The sequence below is a fragment of the Contarinia nasturtii genome, unplaced genomic scaffold (assembly GCF_009176525.2).
Source record: "Contarinia nasturtii isolate CC-2019 unplaced genomic scaffold, AAFC_CNas_1.1 Cnas_scaffold_414, whole genome shotgun sequence".
Taxonomy (NCBI): Eukaryota; Metazoa; Arthropoda; class Insecta; order Diptera; family Cecidomyiidae; genus Contarinia; species Contarinia nasturtii.
Window position 1 is genome coordinate 2,823,101 of NW_022197768.1, and position 13,159 is coordinate 2,836,259.

At 33.5% G+C, this 13,159-nt stretch overlaps 1 protein-coding gene across 1 annotated transcript; it reads right to left on the minus strand.

Moving 5' to 3' along the window:
- Window positions 1-70: 70 nt before the first annotated feature.
- LOC116338623 (prolyl 4-hydroxylase subunit alpha-2-like) lies at window positions 71-8,687 on the minus strand. The gene is made up of 9 exons (XM_031764011.1): window positions 8,564-8,687; window positions 3,095-3,318; window positions 2,656-2,807; window positions 2,302-2,458; window positions 1,815-2,014; window positions 900-1,336; window positions 498-788; window positions 252-417; window positions 71-181 (listed from the first exon to the last, which is right to left on the minus strand). Exons 2-9 carry the CDS (start codon window positions 3,292-3,294, stop codon window positions 87-89), a joined length of 1,698 nt encoding a protein of 565 aa, XP_031619871.1. The 5' UTR covers window positions 3,295-3,318; window positions 8,564-8,687; the 3' UTR covers window positions 71-86.
- Window positions 8,688-13,159: the final 4,472 nt, after the last annotated feature.

Genomic DNA, 13,159 nt, shown 5'->3' on the forward strand with positions numbered 1-13,159 from the left:
TTATTGGTAGAAAAAATGCGTATTTCAGAGCATTGGCTATGAATGATAACGAAGATGTTGTTTTTTTTTCTCTTTTTTTCTTTCGCTTACTGTGTATTTAATTCGCTCACTGGATGATCTGGTTCGTGGTCACATGGCAGTAGAAATTCTTGTCCTTTTTCATGTAGCCATTTATTTGAAACTATTTTAAGAAATTATGTTCAAATTGATTAATTGGTTCATGATCAATTTTGTTGAATATTTTCAATTACCCCATTTGGATCCAGTTAAAACAGGGCATGCAGCGTGACGTGTTGAATAATCACCCACACCATCTTTGTGTAAGTTTAGCCAAAAGGCGGCTGTTCCCTTTCTCGGCCACAGTGCAACATTTAGATGTGGAAATACTGTTGCACCGCCTTGAGCCACATCACTCATCTGAAACCAAAAAAAAAAGTTATAAATGTAATATGATTTGAATTTGAAATTGATGAAAAAATCAGAAAACTTTTACTCACATAGAATAAAACAGTTGCAATGCGATTACCAGTTCCGAGTCTGGCAAATGCATTCGTTTCTTCGGGACGTGCAAAATCGAAATGTGGCTCATAATGGCCGCCAATGCCATAATTAACAACTTGCAATTCTTCAGCTGTGCTCACCGTTAATCCTGTCATATCCTCAACACGTACGCCAATATTCCGTATGATGTCATCATCTGTATCTTTCAACCAAGCCGATTTACTAATGCGATATGTGGCTATTTCCAGTTCACCAGTTTTATGGTTTTGAACCGTCGCTCGACGAAACTGTATCACAGAAATATAAAATATTCAAATTACGCAAACGCAAATGTTAATCCGATTACAAGCGCCAATTTAATATTCTACTAATAAATGATATATATTTTTTTTAATTACCCGTGGTTTTGCCATTTGTTTAATCAATTCAATTTCTCGATCATATATCACATCATGATAAACTACAATGTATGGTTTTAGACTAGCCTCTTCTAATTTAAGTGGTGCAATTTTCAAAAATGCTGATTTATTTGTTACATATCGACATTTCAATTGTGCTAATAATTTTCCATCTCGAACAATTTCACCGCGGCACAATTTTTCATATTGTTTACGCTCTTCGGTTGTATATACTTTTGGATCGACAACGCCAATTTTTTGCGGTCCATCATTTAGTTCCGGTGAACCATCATCGCCGCGTAGCATCTTATCAGCTTTCATTTCAATTTCTTTTGCCAATTCTTTTTCATAAAATGCTTTATTACCGACGGCTCGATCATGATTTGGTGATATTGTCAGCAGTTCGTTTGTCATTTCCAATGCCGAACGTATGTCACCTGCAACATTTATGAATAAGTTAAAGTATTTTCCATTCGAAAATCGTCATCGTATTTTATTAATTGAAAATTTAAAAAGTTTTCGCGAAAATATACCATGCGAAGCATACATATTGTTACTTTCGAATGAATTGAAAGTAAAATAATATGCAAAAGGTTACAAATGTTGTGCAACGCAGTGAACGCAAAATGAATTGTTTTCAAAGTAGCAAAAATATATACAGTTTTAAAATGAAAATGACATGCGAGAATTAGATATTTATCTATGCTCGTCGTTTGTTTGGCGAAGCGTTTTAAAAGTTTCTTTTTAAAAAAATTAATAAGTTTGTAATGTGTGAACGATAGCATTGCAATGCTATTAAAAAAGCGATCGAAACAACATTGTTGCTACTTTTGCTATTCATTTCTTTACCTATTAACGGTTAATGCTTAAGATTCACCTTTGGTGACTTCTCACCATTTTGATGGTATGGCTTACCTTGTTTGAACACGGAAAACGCCAAATATTCCAAAATGTCAGCCTTTGGAACGAGAGCTGGCTCGTTGTTGGTGCTGGTGTTGTTGTTATTATTCAATCTAGCCATTGCTTCGTTCATCCACAACAATGTATGGTAAAAATCGCTATTCAAATACGCTTGTCGTCCCATCTCGAAGCAGTCGTGCGACGACATTTGCGAGCTAAAAAAAATCGTGAGCGCAAGTGCAAGAGAATTGTATATAATGTTCGTCTGATATAATAGAGTGTACGTTGTACAAATGTATATATAGTCAAAATAATGTAATAAACGGTGTGCAATGATGTCGCAATGTAATTTCCAAGAACAAGCGTAGTGAATGTAACACGGAATGGTTGAGATGAAAACAAATTTATAGAAAAAACCAATCGATGTGACACCAGTTTTATTCACTATATTTCAATTGCAATCGTTTCACTTTATTCACATTCGATATTTTGTGTGCCTCACCTGTATTTAATTCCATTCAATTCGCCACGTGCAATGGCTGCTGTATCCAAATTGTATGTGTCCTGAAGGCGTGTTAATGCAACAGCCGCACCATTTAAATCTTCTTCCGACGGAAATTTCATGAAATTTCGATGCATCGTTACATTTTCTAAGAATTCTAATTATATTCCATCGAAATAAAGAGAAAGGGAAACAGATAGAGAAATAAAATATCTCTAAATTTACATAAAACGTCAAATCCATGCATTATTCGAATGGAATTAAGAGTAAAGACTCTGCCAATCCATATGCAAAATCAATCAATAGTTAGAGATAATTGAGTCGGTAATTGAATGAATAACATGATTTACAAACCACTAGCAAGATCGTGTGACATCACTTGTTCGACAATGCTCCAGTCGCTGGTCAAACGTTTTGTTAGCAGGTATGCATTTATTGGATTCGATATGTATGTACTTATGTCTCTGGCTGCCTCATCGTGTTCCCTTTGATATTCATTGATTCGCCTGATAATTTGGATAATTTGTGAATGGAGTATGCAAATTTGCAAACAGCCAGCATCCGATACAAAATACCGTTTGCATGGCATAGAAAATAAGATAAAACACAATACAACACAATTAAACATGATAAATAACATTAATGAATTCAATAAATGACGACGAGAAAATACGATTTTCATTTACAGGGCACTGGAAAATGTGATATGTTGACACCATTGTAAATGATTTCCTCGTCGAACATGTAAAGAATGTGAACGGTATGTTTGGTGATGGCAAGGCTTCTTACGTACCTTCTTAAGAAATTCAATTTCTGCTCTTGAGCTTCCACATATGCTTCCAAATTATTGATGAGAACAGCTTCAGTTTCCAATAGTTCTTCCATATCGCTAAGGGCCGTAAATAGTTCAGCCGTACACAATTGCATCATTACAATTGTAATAAATGTAACAAATACTATTTGAATTCCGCTCTTGCTTATTTTCGACGTCATTTTGTCTTAAAATTTAGATGCGATCTGTGTTTTAATAACAAAACAGACAAATTCGAAATTGTATTAGATAAAGTTCGAAGAGAAAAGTAAAACGCAAACACATTTTTTGTTATTCCATCTAATAATTAACTCGTATGCAATAAATTTTATTTGGTAATGCGAAAATATTCATTCAGTCACAATTCGAGAGGCAAAGGAATGGCATGTATATTAAAGACATGGCGACGTGCCAAACCGTAACGCCATCTATCGGATAGAATCTGAATTACAAATTTCGTATTGTCTATCTCATATTTGTGTAATTTTGTTCATAGACATAAGGTTTATTACGACAAATTTGTAAGATTTTTGTTGGCCAACATTTTACATAGCATGGGGTGAGTAATACTTTGCCGAGAGGTAATACTTGAGCATGGGGTGAGTCGCAACATTCGACTCTGAGTGAAATTCACATGGAAAAACCCAAAGTAATCCAAACGAAATTTGTTTTTCTAGTTCTACCCAAGTCAGTATAATACACTTTTCGAAGAGTGTACACACTCTTCTCACACTCTTCGTTTGGTTTTATTCGACTCCCTTCTCACACTCTTCTCACACTCTTCTTAGTTTTTGATTTTGTTTACTTTTGACATTTTGAAAAAAATGAACGTATACAAAAAAAAAAAATGAATTGGCTGTTGCAACAGCAAATGTCGTTCTGTTGTATTTTCACACAACTGACGAATGCTATAAACGTCTAAAACGTTCTAATATCAAAATACAAACATTACTTCCACTGAAATGTAGTGACAGCAGTGATAGCATTACCGATACCATTACACACTCTCTTCTCACTCAATATACGTGTTTTATGCAAAAGTGTCAGAAGAGTGTGAGAAGGGAGTCGAATAAAACTATACGAAGAGTGTGAGAAGAGCGTGTACACTCTTCGAAAAGTGTATTATACTGACTTGGGTAGTGTCCGTATACATATCATTTGACTGTCGCTTGTCATTGGAATATTTGTACATTTGCACGCAACCATTCTGCTGAGTTCGCAGACTAAACACGGTTTGTTATTAAGATGAAGTTTTGTTACTTCTTAATCAGATGATGATGTTTACTTTTTACTATTGATAAAATAATAACATAAATTGTTTAGTTTCTTACTAAAATATAAAGGCGAAAATGTTTAAGTAGTAAATATTGAAGTTTTCTGTTCGGATCTAGTGCGAATTGCCAACATAATGCACAATCAGATTGAACTTCTTTAGTTGTTTAAAACTTTTTTCCACCCGGGCAAATAATTGGCTAAAATAAAAAGTTGTTTTGGAGACTTGTGTCTATTTTAATTGATGATGGTGCAAAATATCATTAATTTTGTGTTTGCTTGTTTTTTGTATCTTGCATTCATCGTAGACTTGATTTTGATTGATTGACACGAACAATTCACAAACTTATCTGCTATGCACCCACATTGCTTTGTTTCATTAAATATTTCATTGCGATAATATATCTATGGAATAAATATGACAGCATCATGGACGATTTTAATTTGAAGTTTTATGCGCATTCAAACTTTTACGCGACCAAATGGATCGTATTGATCGAATTTTAATAAAAACCGGATAACTGAGCTTCAATTATCATTGTGCTCTTTCATTACAAAATGTGTAAATAAATCGGATCGTATCCATTATTGGAACAAAAATTCTCCCAAATAAATTACATTCGACACTTCGTTGGCTTAAAATACATTTAAATTGGTATAATTATTTACATTTACATTTGTGATTCAACGATTACAACAAAAAAAGAACCATCGTAAGTTATTTCAACATGTTCATGTAATAAATATTTTAGGAAAGTGCACAGTCTAGCATATGGACTTTGTTATTGCAGTTGATGTTTGTTTGCCATTCGTTCACCCAGAGTTTTCCCTTGCACCAAAAAAATACTGAAAATATAATGTGAATTCAAATGTAGTCAAATGTTTCAACTACACATCGGATGCTTAATGCAATTTGGAAACTCCGTCGTCATTGTCATCGATGCGAGAATGAAACTCTCGTTGTTGAACACAGTTTTGGAGTAAATGCAAATCAACTCTTAATGGTTTTTTGTTATCCGGAGATAGTGATGTTGTTGCGTTATATTTTAATTGAGTTATTTATTTATTGTTTGTTATTGTTGAAAAGCATCGGAGAAACTTCCATATACTATGACAAACTCTGAATGATGGAAAAACTCATTCAAATTGATATTGACACATTTAATTCAATAGCTGTGTGTATGCGACGCATAGTACGAGTGCTTGTTTTTATAATGAGCACAACACAAAAACAGATTAAAACATAACAAGCAAGAGCAGCGTATTGTTGGTGCTTTTTACGAGCACTTTCTTTATCAATGGACGCAGTTGCTTGAGGAAATCACATAATCTTACACTTATATCGCTTAATTTCCGAAATTATACGAACTAAACACAAAAATGTATCTCCGTTACTCAACATCGTTACTTAATTATTTTTATTTTTTGAATTTCATTTTTTTAATTGCCTAGTATGTTCTGGAGTCGAGGAAAAGGAAAAAATGGGTCTGTTATCACTTGTAATGTTATCAAGGTCAAATATATGTTATCATGCCAAAAATGACTGGTATAAACAAATCTTCTAGTTTTAAAATGAAATTTTTGATTAAATTGAAACATCAAACAAATTCAATTCGAAATTTGGGCTCACGTCAATTTTGAAAGCGAATTGAAACATTACAGTTGTTTACTATCTTCGACACATCTTAAATCAATAAATGGCGCATGCAAATGCATGTCGGCCTACACATATACTACATATGCTCGTGTACGTTACGAATGCATCGACAACTGAAGACTTCTTCCTAAGTGCATAAAAAAAACAACGGAAATATTTGATTCTCATAAATTGCAAAACATCAGCTATTACCATTCAAAATGCCAACGTTAAAATGTAAAAAGAAATCATTGAAACTATTCCAAGAAATAACAATCATTTTTCGGAAAAATTATGTTCGGTTTAAAGCGCTTTTATTATAGTTTAGGTGCCATTTTAATTACGCGCAAAAAATATATGCTTAGTTGGATACTAAATTGGTTAATTTTCATCAAATTTATTCGTAATAGAAAAAAACATAACAATAATTTTGGTTACGAATGCTAAATTCGGGTTCCGTTCCGCTTAAGTTTTTTTTGTTGTTGCACATTTGTGTTTCGCAAATGTTTGCATTTATCATTAAAACGACTTTAACTTATGATTTAAGGTTATACGAAACATACTATATGACACACATATGTGCCAGTGCCTACGTGCATTTTTCTATATTTTATCGAAAAAAATGTTTGCATCAGCTAATTTTGCATAAACGTTAGACAGAGATAGAGAGAAGGTTGTGCATACACAATAATGACAACTACAAACATCTTTTTAATTAATTACTCGACAAAAAATCGTGATTCAAAATGTTCTCTAATGATTATGATTTTTCCACAAAAAAAAGAAACCCAATGATGATTGCCAACGAAAAAAATGCTTATATTTTTATTATCATTATCACCATTCAGTATCGATTGACTACAGAAAATAATCCCTTTTTCTCGAAATGCAAATAAATATTACAAAACATAAATTATTATGCATTAAAAAAATGAAAAAAGCAATATAGAAACATATAGAAAAAAGAATATGAGATTACGGCATATGAAGAGTAATCAATTCAAATATAACGTGCACATTGAGTGGAAATAACAAACGGAACAAAAGTCTTATGCCTGCCAATTAAACTTTTTTGCATTTGTTGTTGTTTTTTGTTCTCTTTTTGTTTTTGTTCTTTTTAGCGCACAGCTTTCTTTACAGTTCATTGTTCTTAATGAAAAATTGAAATAGAACATTCGGATGGAATGATTCATAAGTTTTATTGGCAATTGTCACATAGACACAAAACTGTCCATATATCACATAAAAAATGTGAATGGAACCAACCATCAACAATAATATCTCATCAAAATATTAATTAAAACGGTTTGAAACTAGCATTGAATGCTAGTGTATGTGTTCCCCATTGGAATTGAATGAAATGAATGGGTTTGTTGTTATGCGTGAATGTGTTGACGAAAATAAGAAGCCGGTCGTCATGATAATAAATTTTGCAGTAGTTCTGTAGCATGCTACACTAGTTAGTTTTTTGTGGCTCACAATTTTTCAGTCGTTGTGATAATCCATATGGAAATACGGGAAAAATTGTAATTTAAAATAAAAAAAATTCCGTTTTACTCTGTTCCATATCATCATCACTTCTGCTGTTCTGACGATTGAGAGAATTGGATGCGTACGTGATATTTGCAGCATATATTATATACGTCGTAGACTTCCTCAGCATTTCTCTGCTTGTACGACGATGAGCCACCAGTGAGCGCATGTATATGTATTTGCTGGTACACAGAGAACGTTAGTCGATTCTTTTTGCTCTCATAAGCGTTTTAATAAATATTTATCTCTCTCGGTTTATGTACTACTCACTTGTGCATTTCGTTTACTGTACGCTAACAACAATCTTTGCGGTTTTTTTTGTTCTATGTAATCAACAATACACCAAAACATACAACGTGCATTACGAATAAGCGAAAGAGGAAAAGAGAGAAAAAAAATCAAGAGATAGACACAGAGAGCATATAGAATGTGAACGTTACGGCATTTGTTGGCTCTTTATCATACCGTAATAAACGAAAATGTTTGGCAATTGTTCTAGAACATTTCTTTGATTTCTTTTCGAATGAATTCAAAAGAAGAAGAAAAAAACGGTTGAAAATCCGCTGAATTGCGAAATCACTTGATGATACTCTCATCACTACACCGAACACTTATTGATCACACATCGAGTACAATTTTACGCATGAAATGGCCAAACATATTTTCAACAATCATAAATTGCACGAATTTTCGAAACTCTATCATTTAAACGATGTTCACATGGTGTTTAAATCAATTAAATTCGATTGATTCATTTGTATAAATAATTTAGCTCAATGTTTTCATTCAGCACAATAACAATTGTTTAGTCAAATGAATGCTATCTATGTTATTGTTGTTCAACGGAGCCGGTTGTATTCAGATTAAATGATTTTTTAAACTATCAGTTCAATAAGAAGTCGTAAAAAAACTCTTTTCAAATGCACACAAATCAAAGGATGTTTTAACAACAAAAATTTAACAAAAATAAATCTAAATAAATGAGAAAAGAAAAAAAAAACTTCACTCACTCGACACATTAACTATCTAACTAATTCGAGCCGAACACCAAAAGTTTACATTTACGACTAATTGACAGTCCGTACAATACAAAACCATATGATGCCTGTTTCGCGCAGACTCTGTTCGCTTGCTCCTCAACATATTGGAATATATGTACACATCACGTTCAATATGATCCCGTATACATAAATACATGCATATGGGCCCTTCGCGCTATGCACTCACACTCATTCAAACGTCAGCCAGCATTTAATATAGACAACGTGTACATACACCATGGAACAAAGACACAAGAATCCATTCGACTCGAATGAAATGTGAGTTGTGTGAATTGTTTTTGTTTTTTGTTTGTCGTCTTCGTTGTCTATTGTGCATTGGTTAATTCACGTTCTCACTTTGATTTCATTCCTGACAATGTTTGTATATTTTTATACCGTCGCAATTGGCAATTTCATTTATGCATAAAGTATTTTCAGCCGGCGAAGACATACAAAAAAAACCCACGCAAAAAACACATTTCCTCATGCATACAGGCACGACCGCATGCACAGTCACGTACACATTCAAAGCGCACCGTCTGCATTTTAGACTGCATTTCACCAATCGATCAAAACAATGGTGCATACATTCTTTACGTGAAACTCAATTCTAACACAGTGTTTTTTTTTTGTGCATTATTGATTCAATTCATTTCACTCACGTTTATTCATCGAGCCTGAGGTAAAAATGTTTGCACACAAAATAAAAATCGTTGGCTGTTCGTTGTTATATTCGAACCGGGTCGATTAATAAAATCTAAACGAAGATCATTTTTCATAAATTTCAATGCATCTTCACCACACTTGCATCGTAATCATGACAGATGAATATGCCCATGAATCCCTTTACAAAAGGCATTTTCACATCCTTATCACTTTAAACATTCAACAGATCTTATTGACATTCTGTTTGCATACATTTGGGCGCTTTTGTCATCCATCACAAAGCTTTCATTCCATATTTATTTCTGGTAAAAAAAAAAACTTTTAAAAATATTCGATTCGAGAACTCAATTTTCAAGATGTGTTTGTATGTGTGCGTTTGTGTTCAACGTATATCCCAGGAATTTTAAATGATATGAAAGCAAAAATGCCGATGTAAAAATTTTGCAGGTCAGTTCAAGCTAATAATTCAATTTAATAGATTAGAAAATTGAAGACCGGTTGCCGATATGGCATTCACAAAGGAAATAAAACTACAATTAGAATGGCATAATCACATCCGAAAAGGCGGAAGTATTTCCTGATCTCACTCACAATCTCTTTTACTCTCGCAAACACACACACATGCATACCAACACTTACCTCTGACACGGCAAATGATCGCTTGGTGAAGACGGGCGTTTGATTTATTAGTAGCAACCGCAACCATAAAACATGAAGAAAACAGAATGCCGTTGAAAATAAAAATGTTGAAGACATTATTAAGAACATAGGCGATTGAGTAAATTTTTCACCAAATAATTAAACATGTCAATTCGAAATGCCTTATATAAAGCCGACCTTAAGCCAATTACAATATCAAACGTGCCGCCGGTTTTTTTTTCTCTCTGTGATTCGAAACTTCTTTTTTCTTCTCTTTTTTGTATTTATCATTATTATCCATTATATGACTGTATTCACAGTCTCCTTTGATGACCACCAAAAAAACTCACTGTAGCCTAGTCTATTTTTCTAAAAAAAACACCACTTTGCACTATTAGGCCCCGAATAATAATAATTTGCAAAATAAGACGAACAAATAACTAGTGCGGATGAAACAAAGAAAATAGTTGATGAAAATATGAATGGAACGACTGAACTTAAGTGATACGACGAAAAAAAAATGTTTGCGTCTTGCCTTGTCTCTATTGGATGGATGATGAAGGTTTGAATAGGTTGGCAGGTGCTGCAAGCAGCAGAAAAAAGATGCTTCCATTGAATCATACGAATTGTTTTGCTGAGATCAATTCACACAAAATCCATTTAGATTCTATATTTTTTCTTCTTGATGAATTATGATCGATTGCGGTTAATCGATTAGGCAAACACTTTTATTCAATTAAAATAAAAGAGAGAAACGTTGATTGTATTGCGATATAGCCAATTGAAACGAAGATCAAAAAGCCCGTTCCGATCATACCTGACCTCTACTGAATGATGTTTTTTTGGTGCATGCATGTCATCACCTAGCATCGGTCTAAATGAATTAACCGCCCGATAAAGTCATTCAAGGAATGAAAGAAAATAAAACCAACACTAATATTTTATGCAGATAGAAACTGCATTTGATAGCAAAATCATCACCAACGAAAAATCAATGACACACAACACGTGCATATCAAATGATGCTGAAACAGAGTAATCAAAAGCGATTTATCAGAAGGCGATAAATACATCGTTTGTTTTATCAGTAAAATATGTTTTAAATGCAAATAAATTATTGTTTTAAATTGAATCGGTGAATCGAATTTGTTTAAAACGAACGCTGCCCAAAAAAAGAGACATAATAACAAACGATTTCGGTTTGATACGCATTTGGTAGCTGCTTGTATTAAATTAAAGTCGCCATAAATACCAGATTACCAGAATACATAAATATTGAATGAATTGTCATGTCGTTTAATCTAAACTTCCATTCAAATCGTTTCTTCTTTTCTTTTTATCAATATTGTATTGCTCTTAATTATATGTCATCCGTTTTGAGAAACCGATGCCACCTCCGAAAACATCAACGCTCGTCATTTGTCGTCGTCTTTGATCTTGGAACATTTGAATTTCTGTGCAACAACAATAAAATACGGCTGGTAGGTGTATATTCACTCAAAACACGATAAGAATGTGTTAATATCAATATATTTTCTTTTTAATGAAATGTATTCCGGTATATACAATATTTTTTTCTTCATTCGTTTCTTGTAAAAATCGCATTAATTAAACGAATCAAAGTCGGCATTTTGCGTACGCTACGAAACACGATTTAAACAGAAAAAAAAATGGGTCTCGCATATTTATGGTACACATTCTGGCGCTTCACAATATGGATATGCGCGCTCGTGCAAAGTTGGTCACATGCTTTACATATTTTTGAAGCGAGAATTTAACTCACGTATATTTATCACAAATTGAATTGGAAATTGTTTAACTCCTTTAATCCGATTTGTGTTGATTCTACAGATCAGTTAATTTATCACCGGAAAATTGACGGGCTGTGTGCAAAAACATGAAGAATCGAGTTTTCTCTCTCTCTCTCGCACGCGCGCAAAAAACAGTGAACACTTGTAAAATTGTCAATCATTGCGAACTGAATTTGACGAAATGTTAAGCGATGTGTATAACTTGATTGATTCTGGAGAAAAAAATGAATTCCAACAACAATTGGGTATTATAAAATGAAATAAACACAAATGTAATCTGTAACAAAAATGCAAAAAACAAGGTAAAATGGTTTTGGTGTATAAGAATGGGAAATTGGCTGACAAAAATGGGGAATTGACCCCCCAAAAAGAGGGAATCGGCTATCAAAAATGGTGCGTTTGGTTGTCAAAAATGGGGAAATGGCTGTCAAAAATGGTGCGTTTGATTGTGACAAATGGGGAATTGGCTGTCAAAAATGTAGCTTTTGGTTGTCAAAAATAGAAAAATTTGGCTGTCAAAAATGGGGAAATTTCCCCCCAAAAATGGGGAATTGGCTGTCAAAAATGCGTCGATAAAAAAAACGAAAAAATGTGTAAAAATTTCTTGAAAGTAAGAAAAAGTAATATTATCCGATGCAATTTGATACTTAAATTACATTATCTTTCTTATGGTTTTTTGTCTTTTCTTCATTTCGTTGTTTCATATTGTTCCCCCGCTAGGGCTATCAATGAAATTCAATTATTCTTTGTTCCATCTGCTCGACAGCCAATTCCTCATTTTCGGCAGCCATATCCTCATTTTTGACAGCCAGTTCCCCATATTTGACAGCAAATTTCTAATTTTTGACAGCAAGTTCCCCGTTTTTGGCAGCCAAATCCCCATTTTTGGGGGGCAATTTCCCCATTTTTGACAGCCACATTTTCCCACTTTTGACAGCCAAAAGCTACATTTTTGGCAGCCAATTACCCATTTTTGACAACCAAACGCATCATTTTTGACAGTCAATTCCCTATTTTTAGGGGGTCAATTCCCCATTTTTGGGGGGTCATTTCCCCATTTTTGTCAGCCAATTTCCCATCTTTGACACACGTTTACCCTTTGCCAAAAAACAACAGAAGTTCAAAAATAAATCTTTCACTGCGATCAGTGTCCACTTTATTGGGAATTTTTGTGATATAGATAAAGCCAAGCATAGGTAAAAAATGTATTCAATTAATTATTTCATTAATAAATGAAAAACTGCGACAGCCGGCACATTTCAAAGGAATCGCCGAAATCGAAAATCTTCAACAACAGAACACCTAACAAATAAAATGGGATCGCATCTATAAAAACAAAACCACACAGTTGAAAATCACACAAGCGGCGACAATAATTCGCCCAAAAATGGTGGAAAAAGTTTAAATGAAATAAAATTATCGACAAAATCGAAACAACACGAAAAACATG

Bases quoted from the DNA above. Each gene is read 5' to 3' on its own strand.
- LOC116338623 (XM_031764011.1), bottom strand. From the start codon at position 3,294: ATGACGTCGAAAATAAGCAAGAGCGGAATTCAAATAGTATTTGTTACA. The intron at 2,459-2,655 runs GTTTGTAAATCA...GAATATAATTAG, and splicing joins GTCACACGATCTTGCTAGTG to AATTCTTAGAAAATGTAACG. The intron at 2,015-2,301 runs GTGAGGCACACA...GATTTTTTTTAG, and splicing joins TTGAATGGAATTAAATACAG to CTCGCAAATGTCGTCGCACG.